This window comes from Centruroides sculpturatus, unplaced genomic scaffold (genome assembly GCF_000671375.1).
Source record: "Centruroides sculpturatus isolate CEXI.00-Female unplaced genomic scaffold, Cexi_2.0 scaffold1734, whole genome shotgun sequence".
In the NCBI taxonomy this organism is placed as follows: Eukaryota; Metazoa; Arthropoda; class Arachnida; order Scorpiones; family Buthidae; genus Centruroides; species Centruroides sculpturatus.
Window position 1 is genome coordinate 101534 of NW_019385912.1, and position 16686 is coordinate 118219.

A 16686-nucleotide genomic window follows, 5' to 3' on the forward strand; every position below is an offset into this window, starting at 1 on the left:
TACACGACCATTGTCGTGTATTGTTAGTCATTCTGTGGTCGTGTATTGTTAGTCATTAGTCATTTCATCGAGTCCCATTATTAAAAAAAAATCAGTGCCAGTCGGAGGTCAGAAGTTGACGATCAAATAAATATCCAGACCCGATTTGGTTGACGTATGCTTCGGCCTCAAGGATCTTATGTATTAATGAGGCATAGGTAAGAAAGTGTGAGCGTAGTCTATCGCTTTGTAGATAGCCCCGCAAATTGAACGACGGCATAAGGCATTCGAAGGTAGTTACGCTTATCTTGGTCACATTAGACAATTTATACAGGAACACTTTACTCAAATACATTTGCGAACAATCACGCATCTTGACTCCTGATCCTGAAACATTATAAGTACGTTATTGTCAATTTCTCAAAAAATTATAAACATCTTTATTTACTTCTATATTAAAATAATAGGGTTTCCAGTAATTTTAGTCTTATTTCTTTAGTGTATATAACAACTTAGTTTTCGACCATTCCTTCTATATGTGTAGAAGGGATGGCCATTTGTGGACCCGTTCTAACTGACAAAATGACTTCTGTTTTCTTTAGTGATGTTAGAACAGTAGTCAGTATATTTAAACACAATGGGATTGCTAAGTTGTGAACTACGATAGTGAAACAAGACTAACATTGCAAAGATATCAGAAGAAGAAGAATTTCCACAACCCTAGCTCAAACGCCATTCTGCCTTAAATTATTTGTGCAAGAGTCAACTGCGGGGAATTCCTAGAATTCCCCGCAGATGACTCTTACAACCTAAAAAATTCTTACAACCTTATTTTCTGTCTGTTCGTTGATTATTTAATTATTACCAATTTATAGATTAAATTCTACGAAAATTCACAGGGCATCTATATAAACATAATTCCAAATTAGATATGGAGATTATCTAGTAATAAAAGAAATGGTCTAAAAAATACATTAGCAAGTAAGCATGTTTCGTGTACAAAAGAATAATAAACATTAAAGTTTCTGTAATAATTTAAGAAAATGATGTAATTTTTACTCTTGAAGACCCTGAAAATTAGTGCATTGCAATTTTTGGCTAAAGTTCCAAAATAGGAAAGAGATTCAGTACTACTTACATAAGCCTTCAATGTATTTTTTTTTTAGTAGACCCAGTATAAACTAAGTTGCATGACAAACTCCAGTTTTTTTCCTATTTGTTTATTTCTGCAATCCATGACTTTTAGGACATCCTTTGGGAAAAAAATTAACAAGGGAATCCATGTTCTGGATATGGTCTACAGACACAACAAATACAAACCGGAATAAAAGAAAACAAAGGATTCTCGTGTTAGCTCTTCACCTTTTCATACCCTTCCCAACCAATATCCCAGTGTGTAGCAACTCTTTTAATATGTTCTAATGACATGCAAATGGGCATAACTAAGGCTCAGATGTAATTATAAACAGGATATGTTAATGCTGAAGCAAATTGCTTACAGAATCTTATGAGGAAATCACAATTGACTAGGAAATAAAACTGTTAAATTATCAGAGATTAAAAGCTATAAAAAATGGTTTATGAACCCATTCGAAGACTGAAGAACTAATTTAACACTGATATACTGCACGTGTAGGTCAATTTGATAAATTTTTCACCTCATCAAAAAAATCTTTTCTATTTATGAACAGAATTTAAGAATTTCAAAAAGTCCATGTAATAGAGTTATACGTTTCACCATTTTCTTTACAAATTCCGTTAGAAAACAAAATATATTTGTGCTATTTGTAACATTAAACACAGAGATTTCAATTTAGACAACATTGAAATTTCTCGAAAATAATTCTGTACTCACCTGGATCCGTCAACAACAACACTTGGGTTGGTACTATTGGGTTTCCCTCATGTAATCCCATTCGATAGGCAATGTCTTTTATATTTTGAATCATATACTTCAATTCTGAGGCGATTTCGTCATCGTAGGGCGACGATTCTGGAATATCTTGCATCGCGCGAATAAACAGCACCGCTTTGATTATATTGGCTTGAATCAAGCTTCGAGAATCGTGAATAGTAAAGTGACTCAAGAGGTACTTTCTTGTTTTCAACAGACATTGAGCGAAGCCTTCATTTATGAAGCGATATGGAATACCTTTGTCTCCGAGTGGGCGCTAAAATAAGAAAACACGTGTTAAATTAGTGAACATTTACAACAAAGACTTCATTAGACAGAATAAATTTGAAAAGTCCGAGATTACGGAAAAGTTTAAACCGTTACATCGCAATAAACTCAACTGGTAAGTTGAGTCAATTTGAAGTGTACATTTGATAAACCTGAATGACGAATGATCTTGAAATTCTTGAAGAATCATCAGAAAAATTAGTTTCGGATTTGAATCCCTGGAGATAAAAAAATGTGCTGAAGTGAGGGGCTCCCGTAGAAAAAGACACTTGCCCCCATTTTCGTCTCGATTGCCCTTTTTCTAATCCCGAAACAGAAAATTCGCGAAAAGAAACTAATGAACAATATTTGTCCATTGACCCATGCAACTTCATATGTTGACCAAAACCTATTCGTTATTTTCGAGTGAAACAAGTGCCACCTTGTGAGGGCGTTGATCTGACTTTGAAGCTCTTTGCATAACGTACAGTACGATGCCCTCTTTAATAGCTTGTTCCCCCCTTTTCATAGTCTGCAATCCACTGCTTTAAGTACAATTTTTTAATAGAATAATATACAAATCGAAAAAGTTACTTACTGGAGGTTGAAAACTGATCTTTCCTCGATTTTCCTCCACTAAAAATTAAAGTATTTCATTAGACTCGAAAAAAAAAAAAAAACAACAAAAAAAATAATAGAGAAACGATTGTCATCCTACTTACATAAATCCTCGATATGTCTTTCCACTGTCTTACTGTTTTTATCTCTGATGGTCAGTTGCTTGTCAAGGGACTGTACCAAACTCATAACTTCTTCGACTGTTACCGCTTGCTCTTTTTCTTCACATATTTTCTGTAATAAGATCGAATATTCTTCAGCTAATATCGTTGCTTCTGGATGAGCGATACTCGCTCCACTTGCTGTCTCGTCTAGAGATAAAAGACAAGATTGAAATATATTTTGATCAAAGAGAGAATAATGAGGACTGAGCACTTACCTAACTTGAAGAGGCAAACCAACTTTAGGAGATACAAATGGTAAAATGTAAATTTTAAATGGAACATCTGTGTGGCTATATTCAGGATAATAATGAGCAAGCATCTGTGCTTATAGGATTTTATGTTATCTGGATTGATGTATCCCCCGTCCACTTTGAAGGCTGGCCCTTTGCCTACCTGATCGGCTATTGCTGTTAGGTACTTTCCTTTGTTGCCATTTGCTTTTAAAAGAACGATCTGAAACGAAAACAAATCTTCGTTTAGAATCATAATGAATCTCCGGCCTAACTTACAATTGTGAAATACTACACTAAACTTGGAGCCCATTAAGTCTCGCTAAAATCAAACTTTGACTTACAGCACCAACTACAAAGTGTCTATCGTTCTTCAGAGATCTAGCCAAGTGTTGCTTTCAATAATCCTTCTTCAACAGTTCAACAGGACTTTAAAATCCTTTTAAGTTGTAGAAAGTATTGTAAGTGTAATAAGCAGAAGAGCTTTGAAATCCTTCTTTCTTTCCCTTCTGTTTATCCCAGATGACCATTCATCAATATACTCACTTAGTATCTTAAGTGGTATGAAATTTCAGGTTCTACTCTCTAGAAAGGATTATTTCTAGAGAGTAGAACCTGAAATTTCATCTTTCGTTTCATCTTAGTGTAATTGTACTTCAATCCAACCACCTAGAGTATGTATAAACAAACGATCACTCAATCACCCAAATATACGTAAGTGGGGGAAGAATGCTAATTTTTTTAATGACGACCTAAAAAACAATTCATAATTAAACATACTATGGCACCAACGAAAGAATCATTGCATCTACACATTCTGCTGTTGTGTTTAAGAATTGAAACAAATTTAAATAAATCACTCATCTTTGCATTGTTTAAATGCAAAGAAATTTGAGTGCATGGTCAGTAAAAACGTCTATATATTGAGAAAAATTTAGTTCTATTTAAAAATTTTTTCATTTTTTGCACTTCTGTTAACAATTAAGTCTTTTTTCAGGCTCATAATAGACATTTGCAGAACAGACCGTCCATATAAAACACTTGAGAAAGTGAACCCCAAGAGACTTAATGGGCAGAGAGGATGCTAACATAACCTTAAATACGTCAGTCTTAAGAGGATGTTAAATCTGAAGGTCACTTACCACTTGGTCGACGTTCAGTTGAAAGATGTCTTTCTGCTCCCAGATCCATTGAACATATCGATCCCAACACCGATCCAAGTATTTGGCAAAGTGAGCATCGGCACCTTTTTCTTCCAAGGACTGTTTTTCATATAAAAATATTTAGTTTCTTGTATATTGACATGTATCATCGCGAATCTTGTGGATTCCACACATGATATGGGATATCCAATTGAATAATTCATCAAATTGAATTAAAATTCCATTTTGTAACGAGAACTTTTCCTGAATCTACTATTATAAATCTATACTAATTCAAAAGAAGACTTACCTTTTCTTTAGATCCTCCATCCACATACTGTTTCATTAATTCCGAATTGTAATAGATTTTTTCATACGCTGGGTATGTAATAAATAAATTTTAAAAAGAAATAAGACAATCTCTAAATAATAAAAACACTCACTAAAAATATTTTCCACGTTCAAGTATTGGAAAACAATAGAAAGAAGACAGGAAGAACAATTTTTGGTACATCCACCACGGCAAAAGACTGTTGTTCCCTTTTTAACCAGTTCTTCCATTTTTGACTCGCACTCGTAACATAAGTATATGCAGCCGTATACTATTCCTATTTCTTCACAAACATAACATTTTCCAAATGTTGATATGTGAAGTTTTGCTGCCAATTCGATGTTCTGGTCGTTCATTTCTCTTTCTTCTTTTTCTGCCTCTGTTTCTTTACCATCTTCTTCTTCCATTATTTCTAAAATATTAAATAGATTAAAGAGAGTTTCCATTCAGGTAAGATCTCGTATATGCACCATAGTTTGTTTCTTTAAATTAAGAATTCTTTATGCCCATTACAAAGTTAAGATTTTTTTCATTATTGTAAGAATTTTAAAGATTGTCAAAATTACTTCCCTTAATTCAATGTTCTAGTTAAATTTGGGAAATTCGTGTGGGTTGTCAAATCAGAAATCAAAATTTTTAAACAAATTCATATACAATCGCCACCATACATGATCATTAAGTTACGCAGGGTCTTACTAAACACGATTTGACATGCGTAGCTGTGTACAGATGAAACAGGTGATAATTTACAATATATATGTCTCTAATAACAGCAGTTAGCTTCTGTGCTTATTACTGTGCTAAGCTACACACTGTGGCTAGTTTCGCGTGCATCACCCCATATAATAATAATAATAATAATAATAATTTAAACGTAACAACTGCGTCTACTTGCCTTAATTCGGGAATGCTCGATATTGAAATAATTTACCTGTATTTGGGTCTTCAATAACTGGAAATGATTCTTCTATCATCCTGGTTTCAACAGAATTATCCTGTGCTCTCTCATAAATAGTTTCCTCTTCTTCCATTTCAATTTCTAAATTAGTATAATATGTAGTAATTAATAACACGTAAAATCATAAAATTTCTATGAATAAACTTATGAATTGATTGGTTACCTTCTTCTTCTTCATCGGTAAACAATTGATCACTATCTTGATCACCTACAAAAGAAAAAAGGCCAAAAAATTAATAGAGAGAGTGACATCAAATGGGCGTATTTTGAAAAGTTTGATCAGATTTATGGTTATAAAATCACAACTATGTAGCGTCTTAGTGTACAAAGTACTGCAGATGTATATGGTTGCAATGCGTGGGAATGGGCAAAATATCTAAAAAAGTGTCACTATGCCAGTGGCTTAATCCTTGGGTAACAATAAAATGTTGAAAGGCGAGCTCCATTTACGCACTCGACGTTATACATCTAATAAATAACAGAATGTTCTATGGCTTACGGAGTGTAATGGATGAAGGATGGCTGTTAAAAAGTGTAAAAAATAACTTTACATAGTTTATGGATGATCCCAAACATTATTACAGGTGAAAAGCTTTATTTTGGAGGTAGAGTGTTTTTAAAATAAGTATAAATGCAAGATGTACTGCCACCTGTTGAAATGTAAACGTTACCCAAGGTTTCACTTGAGCCATCATTTTCCAAATTTGACAATGGGAAGTGTTGCTTGTGCAGTGTTATAAACTTTGCCTACTTTGGTGATGTAAAGATCTGTTGCCAAGTAGTTTGGAAAATTTTATATTGAAGGGAAGATGTGTAAAAGCGAGTGCCATGCGAGGAGTTTTTCCTTTTTGTACTTGCATCTAGACGTCACCCATGTGATTCAATACGTTTTGCCTTAATTAATATTAAACCATATATGAACCTTCATAAGTGAAACTTATTTTTAACTTACAACAAAATCTGGGTTTGTCCCTTCCGGGAAGAAATGTCGCTGGTCCCTTCTACACACTAATTGGTCCCCTCCACCCAATAGCCAACTCGAATTGTCCGTAGCGCCCTAACCGATAACAGGCAGAACCATTCATTTCTTTGAAGAATTCATACAGTAAACATGATCCTTGTACGATGATATTATTGACTTGGGGTTGGGGGTTAAAGAGAAATTTCAAAAATTATAATAAAAAAAAAATACTAACAAGGCGACTGTGTTCTCTATAAACTGTGGTACCCAGCAACACGGCACCCCAACTTCTACACACTCTACAGTCTCTCAGCACATAGCGCTTGTCATCAGTCAGTACATGCAGTAAATATAGTCACATTGTCAAGTGCAGTACACAAACTAGTTGAGACGTGTTTGCATACCTTGAATACAGCATTTTTGCACATAAAATCAAAAGCCAGAAATTGCTTAAATGCAACTGATGACTTACGCGTGATTCTCAAAAAAAGAGCTTCGTTTAAATAGAATTATTTTCAGATTCAACGGGGTGCTGACCAATAAAAAGGTTAAGAACTGCTGTTCTAGACAAATCCTTTATGTTTAGTTTTACGATTAACGAATAAATAACTTCTCAAATATATAAACGTAGGTACATATTTTCTGTTAATAGGCTATAAATACTAGATACTGTTAATACAAACGATATCGGGCAATTGTGCTGTTCGCAAGCGGTTTTTCCATTATTGCTTCATATAGTAAATAATAATAATAATAATAAGTCGTTTCTAATTACAATAAAAATCGATAGTATATTATGATTAGGGATTGCAATTGCTGGATCCCTCATCCAGCAATCCAGCTGGATCCAGCACATTTTTCGGCCTGTTAAATCCAGCACCAGGTGCTGGATCCAGCGCTGCGGATCCGCAAATACTCAATTAACTTTCTAAATAATGGCGCAAAAGTCTACGTTGTAGGCCTTGCCACTTTGCTACGTGTGCTATCACTTGGCGGCGAGAGCGACGTTGCCGTTCAGTGCGGCACATGCTACACCCTTTCTCTACACCGCACCGCCCGCTCTTTTACCTCTGCTGATCTAATTGCCAGTTGACTTTCCGCTCTCGCTAAATAAAGTGTCTTTGCGCTAAATAAAATAAGTAACTCCTATCCTAGTCCTGGTGCATAATTCTAATTTACGGTCAGTTGTAACGTCAATGAATCACGTGACAAAACAATCGCAGTTTAAACTGACCGAAGAATTTCTCTGCAGAAGAGTCGAGTTTGATAACTGCTGAAACAACCCTGAAATTTGTCTTAGACAAACTAAAAAGCCATGACACAATCTCGAGTCCCAACCCTTCCGAGGCACTCCACAAAAGAATCAGAGAATGGCGTCTTACTGAGGTCAAGGGATGCTGATTTACATACAGAACCCAAAGAAGTATGACCAAAAGTTAGAAAGCTTTATCTTTCACATGCCGAAAAAAATGTAATGCGCCGGGAGATGAAATATATGCTGAATCGAGTAAATACATATGTAGTGGAACTAGCAGCAATGGCAGAGGATATTACGGAGGTTGAAGACAATGATCCAGATAACTCAGATTTCCTGAATTTCACATTGGAACAAGAACTAAAGATCCAACTGAAGCGTGAGAAAGAAAACTTCATGAAACGGAAAGAAACTAGTACTGAGAAGGATTATAAGTTATTAAAAAAAGGAAATGGCTGTTTATGAAAGTGAGAGAGTCAGAGGTGAAAACTAATCTTTGATTTATCATTACTTGATAACACTGAATCCAACTAGCGTAGAGGCAGAAAAGGCCTTCTTCGCAGCGGGATATATATACAGTTCATTAAGAAGTAGGTTGGGAGACAACAACATCAATACAATTTGTTTCTTGAGATCCTACTTTTAGAAAAGTCAAAAAAAATAACAGAAGTGATTGATTTAATTTTATTTAATCCTTTAAAATACTTTATTCAAGACAAGACTAATATTTTATAACTTCTACCTTAATTCTATTAAGTAAGAGTTTTTAACTTTTATTCTATAAGTGAAATTATTATTACAATTATAATCTAACTAAGCATTTAAAGTTAATTATCTCTCTCTCAAGTGTTTAACCGAACCAAAGTTACTACCTAATTGTGTAAGAAGTTTTACTGATTTTTAGTGACCAGTCTAAATAATAAAAGTTTCTTAAGTATTTAAAAAAAGGTAATAGCTTATCCTTACTTCATGGGCCCTTTTTTTCTAATTTTGCTCTCTTTAGACACCTCTCTAGTAGACGTGTCCTAAACACCTAGAATTATTTGGGGGAGACGCGTATATTAAGAGCTATAAGCGAAAACGCATCGGATTACTTACCGACTGTGCACGGTGGAGGCCGCCATTGCTTAACCTTGTTCACATCGCGGAGTAGCACGTTGGACGGCGGACGCTTACAATTCGTGTCACGTGACCTCGGTTAAATGTCATCCAGTCACGTGAGTGGTGACGACGGAGCAGGTGGTCACGTGACTACAGCTCTGACGTATTTCCGGACAACTATATCTTGAGTCACGTGATAGAGTACAGTGCGTTCGTTAATAGCGATCGTTCGTAGACATAGCGAACAACGGACAGAGGGAAAAAAAAGATGGCGACGTCCGTAATATCGACAGTATCGTGATGGCGGAATCTATAATTTTAAAATATGCATTTTTAGAGACAAAATATTAAAAAAGCCTTCCAATATCATTTTAGTAGTTACGAAGAAAAGCTCGAGACGACACTTACCAATTACACCGTGTATATATATATATATATAAATAATATATTGACGTGCGCTTTCACAACTTGTAATTTTTCATTCATAAAACCACATAATGGACACGAAAACGGAACTATCTGAGTCCACGTTGTCTCCTACCTTAAACTTCTATTACAAATACACGTCGTTGCGTCCGACAGCGCGCTTCTCGCCAGAATGTAGAAACGAGTTCGAAATTAGCAGAATTAGCCTTTATTGCTAACACGTGACTACTTCTTGGGGGGCAACCCGAACTTTGCTCGAGTTACGCTTCCGTAACACCGTAACATTCTATAACGAAATTCACGAGTTAAGATTTGACAACGACGATTTATTTTTCGAGATTAACTTCTTAAAAAGAGAACAGAATCAAATTACTTTAAAATTCAGATTAAATGTTTATAAATTTATTATCTAAATTTATAAACATATATGTTTTATATAGTCTAACTAATCCTTTAAGTTTAAAAATGTAAAGTTATGTAACTATAATTTATATGTAAGATGTGGGATCGATTGGCTACTACATAAAGACTTTAAAACAATAGATGCAACACCAGTTAGAGCAGTGTTCATTCACCCAGTTTTTGTTTTTTTTTTCATTTAATTTCACATAGATAAGACGGATCATCTCTGGTCCGCAGACCACAGTTTGAGTAGCACCGTGTCACGAAGTTCGATCGGTCTCAGGCAAAGGGCGTTATTAAGTCAGACAGCGAGCGACTTTGTTTTAAATTTCTTTTATGAATCGCACAAATTTTATTTCTTATCAGACTTTTCAATTAAACGCGAAAATACCTGTAGCTTTTAACACCAAATGGTTTACAAAAATGAATGAAATCGGAAGTAACGTAGTCGACAGAAAATTGCCAACCGGGATGTATTTAAAGAACGGATAACATAACCTTTCTAGATATTTGGCTGGATTCTTAATGCTTAAATGTAACGAAAACGTTCGCTTAGTAAAAGTTTGATATCTAAAAAGGTTTGGTTATTCATATTTTAGAAACGCGAGCTTAAAAACAAATCGTTAAACTTGGAAGTTTCTTCCTGTTATTTGGAGTCGAATAAACTCGGAATGAAAAACTGATTGTCGCTTAACACGTTCAAAGTCCTAAAAAACAGTAAAATCTTATAATTTACTCAAACGCGGGTGTAGCAGCCTTAAAACTTTTCTAGAAAATTACTTTCTTAAAAAAAGAAATTTTATAGAAAATTGTTATTAAACTTTTAATATTAAAACGTTAACAATAATATTAAACTTTTAATATTATTATTATTAACGTTTAAATGTTTGAGAAAAGAATGTAACACAGCATTAAGAAACGAAAAAACATTTTTTATATTTGAAACTATATCATACAGTCTTTATGCTATATATACATAAAAATATATAATTTTTTGAGTCTATTTCTTTTTATCCTTTTTACAGACCAACTCAGAAGTAACAGTAAATTAGTTTGAAGATTTAAAAAAAATCTTCTTAAAACATTATATATAGATTATTAAAAAACTAACACAAAGTTCAAAATGATCAATACGCCGACCTTTTATTTTATGATCTGGCGCTTTCACAATAAAACAATGGTAAAAAAAATTTAACTGGCTTGATAATGTCCGCATCATCCATTCGAACTTTTTTTTGATGTTATACTTTGAACGCGACGGTACTGTCCCAGATGGCTCAGGCACAAAGTTCGGTAGTTAAATGGGATGATGCGGACATTATCAAGCCAGTGAGATCTCCATCTTTAGCGAAGACCGCTGAAAAAATAGAGATTTATAAGAGCAAATTAGAACAGACTTGTATTAATGCGAGAAGCGCGGAAGGTTTTCTATTGGCCTGGAAGTATATTATTAAAAAATCTGCAGTAAAGTCATAATTTACACGATAATTTTATTGTATTGGTTGATATTTATGAGTTTATTTTATTTTATTATATATTTATTATATATATTTTTATATATTTCTAGTATTTTTTTTAATCCGTTGTCAATTTTTTGAAATTTGAATGTTTGTATTCGATCTTGTAGAACGGAATCTTCCAATTGTCCGTTTTAAACCTGACGGTGGCCTATGGAATAGGTCGAAAAAAACGTTTGTTTTAATTAAGCTTTCTCGACAACGATAAAGGTGTTTTGTTTATTATTATTTAACAAAAACGTTTGTTTAGTAAAAATTTTGTGCTGCAGATCTACAAACGTTTTATTATACATTTTTTAGAAATGCATTCTTTATTTTAAAAATTCTAATTACATTTCGCTGACTGTTTCAGTCGTGATATAAACTCGGAATAAAAGAGTGATCGTCGCTAAACACGTTCAAATAAGTCCTAAAAACAATTAACTATTAAAATTTATTTCAGCGGATATCGAAGCCTTAAAACTTTTGTACAAAGTTACTGTAAAAAGAGAGCTAATTTCTAGAATAGCAAGTATAATTTCGGCAGCCGCTTTTGGGCAAAATGGAAACCAAATTAATAAACTAATACGTAATTTAAACGTTAGATTGGGGTAGTAGCAGAAAAGAAATTTAGCATTTTTTTATATATTTTAGCGATCTTTCTAATATATGTCAACATTACCACAATTGTCATGTAAGCCTAACGTTTGGCGGAGACAAAGCAATTTTGTCTTTTGCTTGGACAGTTCGGTTTTTCCGGAGGGGGTCATAGCGAAGATTATCACACCGGGATCCAGGAAGTATTACACCATTACACCAAATGCATTTTGGATCGGAATTCTCGCCGATTCCTCTTAAGTCTATAAACAAAAATTTTGTTTTGCAACTATGCATTTTGTTAGAATTTTTAAGATAAAGAATGCATTTCTAAAAAATATATTAAAACGTTTGTAGATATGCAGCACAAAATTTTTACTAAGCAAACGTTTTTGTTAATTTTAAACATTAAGAATCTGAGTAGATGGGAAACTATTGGAGTGTGTTTTAATAAATACAGTAGATCCCCCTATAAAACCGTTTCCTATAGTTATGATTCCTATNAAGAAAGGGAATTTATCTTTACACATGAAAAAGAAACGACTTTTCACAAGAGCTAAAAGGAAAATTACATACAAAAGTTTCAATTAAAACGTATGAAATCATTTGGAGTAAATAAAAATACTTCAAACCAGATACATTGTTTTACATATTATATACAGAAATACGGTAGACCTTTAATATTAATTCTAACCCAGAGGGCACGTTTTTCTTGAAATTTTTACTCTCCCTTCTCCGCTTGTCCCAGTGTGTCCAAGTCAACCCCCCTCTCCTCTTCGGACGTCTAACAAAACTCAACCTTCCTCAAAACCTTTATCACTTTATAAATAATAAAATGCATAAACTGTATAAAATTTAATGAAATAAAACAGACGTCCATTGAAGTTCAACCCCTACCTTCCTCCCAGTGTGGACGTCATTTATGGATAGCCTCTAAAAGTTTTGTAACGATTCAAACCTGACTAGCATGTGGTTTACACTAAATACAAATAAATAAGCACATAATTAAAACAATATCTGTTGTTTATTCTTTATCAGCAAAAGTTTTAATCTGACAAGATTTCTTAGGATAATTTACGATTTATGCATCCGATGTCATAAAAATTTGTCTTTCCACTTCTTTCCCAAGGCTACAAATTTTCAAGAACAAAGTACAGGATGAGTCAAAATTATGTGAACAATCTTAATTTTTAATTAAACATTATCAATGAAACATCTTAATTTTGTCGAGAGACCTCGAAGACCTCAAGGACAGAATAAAAGGTGTTCTGGCACTAAATTGTACCGTTGAACGGTACAATTTAGTGCCAGCACGATTAATGCACTCAAACCAGTTTGTTTGAGTGCATTAATCGTGCTGGTGGTCAGGTTGAGACTGTATAACGCAAACTTTGAGTAAATGCTCTCTCTCAAATAGTGTTCACATAATTTTGACTCACCCTGTAAACGGTTTCAACTTACTTCTACTTAAGTAGTAGTTAAATGATTAAGAAATTAGGAAAATAAAACCTTGATGCAAGGGTAGGAATTTTACATAAACAAAAACTTAACCATTCTCTAACTGAGAACAATGGAGACTGATTTCTTGATAATATTATCAGGGCCGTGCAGTAGATTTTTTAAGTTTGATGCAAGTCTTCGAAATGCCGCCCCTTATATAAATTATTAGTCTTATATAGGCTATAATTCTTATTATTTGGTGTATCTTACCAGAGCCGTGCGGTAGATTTTCTAAGTATGGTGCAAGTCTTTGAAATTCTACCCCTTAAATGTTTTTTATGCCGCCCCCTCACAGTGCCGCCTGATGCGGCCGCATCTCTGCATCATAGCACGGCACGGCCCTGAATATTATATGTAATGAAAACAGAAATTTTTCCAATTCAACAAAAGTAACTGAAAGGTTGTAAATTTTGGAAAATTTCCGTGGTCTTTCAAAATCAAATGACAGACAATCTATTAAGTGAACTATATTTACATTCCTACAGCTATGACGAGAAACGTTTAAAATTTTATAACCTTGTCACGTCCTTTGAGATATACTAGTGATGCGACAAAAGAGGCATTTTAGATTTTACTGTTTTTTAGGACTTTGAACGTGTTAAGCGACAATCAGTTTTTCATTCCGAGTTTATTCGAATCGTTAAACTTGGAAGAAACTTCCAAGTTTAACGATTTGTTTTTAAGCTCGCGTTTCTAAAATATGAATAACCAAACCTTTTAGATATCAAACTTTTACTAAGCGAACGTTTTCGTTACATTTAAGCATTAAGAATCCAGCCAAATATCTAGAAAGGTTATGTTATCCGTTCTTTAAATACATCTCGGTTGGCAATTTTCTGTCGACTACGTTACTTCCGATTTCATTCATTTTTGTAAACCATTTGGTGTTAAAAGCTACAGGTATTTTCGCGTTTAATTGAAAAGTCTGATAAGAAATAAAATTTGTGCGATTCATAAAAGAAATTTAAAACAAAGTCGCTCGCTGTCTGACTTAATAACGCCCTATGCCTGAGACCGATCGAACTGTGGTCTGCGGACCAGAGATGATCCGTCTTATCTATGTGAAATTAAATTAAAAAAAACAAAAACTGGGTGAATGAACACTGCTCTAACTGGTGTTGCATCTATTGTTTTAAAGTCTTTATGTAGTAGCCAATCGATCCCATATCTTACATATAAATTATAGTTACATAACTTTACATTTTTAAACTTAAAGGATTAGTTAGGCTATATAAAACATATATGTTTATAAGTTTATTATCTAAATTTATAAACATATTACTTAACATTAATATATTAATTATACATATATTAATAACATATTATATAAACATAAATTTATAAAATTCAGATTAAATTCTGAATTTTAATGTAATTTGATTCTGTTCTCTTTTTAAGAAGTTAATCTCGAAAACTAAATCGTCGTTGTCAATCTTAACTCGTGAATTTCGTTATAGACTGTTACGGTGTTACGTAAGCGTAACTCGACAAAGTTCGGGTTGCCACCCAAGAAGTAGTCACGTGTTAGCAATAAAGGCTAATTCTGCTAATTTCGAACTCGTTTCTACATTCTGGCGAGAAGCGCGCTGTCGGACGCAACGACGTGTATTTGTAATAGAAGTTTAAGGTAGGAGACAACGTGGGCTCAGATAGTTCCGTTTTCTTGTCCATTATGTGGATTTATGAATGAAAAATTACAAGTTGTGAAAGCGCACGTCAATATATTATATATATATATATATATATACACATACACAAATATATACATATATACATATATATATATATACCCGGTGTAATTGGTAAGTGTCGTCTCGAGTTTTTTTTCGTAACTACTAAAATACTATTGGAAGGCTTTTTTAATATTTTGTCTCTAAAAACGCATATTTTAAAATTATAGATCCCGCCATCACGATACTGTCGATATTACGGACGTCGCCATCTTTTTTTCCTCTGTCCGTTGTTCGCTATGTCTACGAACGATCGCTATTAACGAACGCACTGTACTCTATCACGTGACTCAAGGTATAGTTGTCCGGAAATGCGTCAGAGTTGTAGTCACGTGACCACATGGCTCCGTCGTCACCACTCACGTGACTGGATGACGTTTAACCGAGGTCACGTGACACGAATTGTAAGCGTCCGCCGTCCAACGTGCTACTCCGCGATGTGAACAAGGTTAAGCAATGGCGGCCTCCACCGTGCAAAGTCGGTAAGTAATCCGATGCGTTTTCGCTTATAGCTCTTAATATACGCGTCTCCCCCAAATAATTCTAGGTGTTTAGGACACGTCTACTAGAGAGGTGTCTAAAGAGAGCAAAATTAGAAATAAAGGGCCCATGAAGTAAGGATAAACTATTACCCTTTATCGCACCAAAAAACATCCGCGCATCATTCCAGCTGGATCCGCGCTGGATCCAGCTGGAATGATGTTGGTCCAGCAAAAATCCAGCTGGATTAAAAACACTGCTGGATTGCAATCCCTAATTATGATCTATCACGTGGTCTCTAAAGTTTAGCAAATTCTTCGCAAAAAGAATAAGTTATTAGGAACACGTCAGAGATGAGTAGTCACGTGACCGAATAGCACCGACAACAAATGTCACGTGACACGCTTCGTACGCGTCCGCCGTCCGATGTGACGCTCCACGACGAAAACAAGCTTAAACAATGGCGTCTTCGAACGGGTACACTCGATAAGTATTCCGACAATTTTTTGTTCATAGCATATTTTATATCGATCATTTCCAAGAAATTATACGTATTTTGGAAATATTCGAGTGAAATTAGTCTAGATTTGATTAATTTTATGGAAGAAAACCTCTCAAGTAGCACAAGTGCCCGATATCGAATACAAACTTTTATAATTCACGTGGTGGTCGTCTAACACGTGTAGACTAGTGAAATCCGCCATTTTGACCTTAAAAATACCCTTTTTACATTTATAAAAACTTTTATTATTCGTAATTAGAACATATTTAAGATTTCAATATTCGGTAAAATGGTAAGAATCTTGTGTTGCCTGAGGGGGCGGGAACCCCCCTCAGGCAACATAAGTAATCTTTAAAATATATACAGTAGACCCCCCTATAACGCTTAGATACGTTCCACGCTAACCGAAAATTACGTTGTAGGAGTGAGCCAATCGCAGCCCGATAGGTGGGAACTTTACGGACTAAGGCTGTTCGAAAGGTTTTCTTCTATAAAATTAACCGATTCTAGACTAATTCCACTCAACATTTCCAAAATACGTATAATTTTTTGGGAATAATCTGTATAAACTATGCTATAAACAAAAAATTGTAGGATTACTTACACCGTTCGACTACGCCGTTGCTTAAAGCTGGTTTTCATCGCGGAACAGC

General features: G+C 34.4%; 1 protein-coding gene across 1 annotated transcript in view; it reads right to left on the reverse strand.

The window, feature by feature from the left end:
- Positions 1–266: 266 nt before the first annotated feature.
- The window catches only part of LOC111612540, an 18819-nt gene continuing 2399 nt past the window's right edge, over positions 267–16686 (reverse strand). The window contains exons 2-10 of the mRNA XM_023353771.1: positions 5747–5791; positions 5557–5664; positions 4807–5037; positions 4605–4672; positions 4295–4414; positions 3138–3375; positions 2863–3069; positions 2739–2776; positions 267–366 (exon numbers count right to left, since the gene is read on the reverse strand). Of these exons, the coding sequence (XP_023209539.1) occupies positions 325–366; positions 2739–2776; positions 2863–3069; positions 3138–3375; positions 4295–4414; positions 4605–4672; positions 4807–5037; positions 5557–5664; positions 5747–5791 (1097 nt within the window). The 3' untranslated portion in view covers positions 267–324. The remainder of the gene's footprint in view (positions 367–2738; positions 2777–2862; positions 3070–3137; positions 3376–4294; positions 4415–4604; positions 4673–4806; positions 5038–5556; positions 5665–5746; positions 5792–16686) is intronic.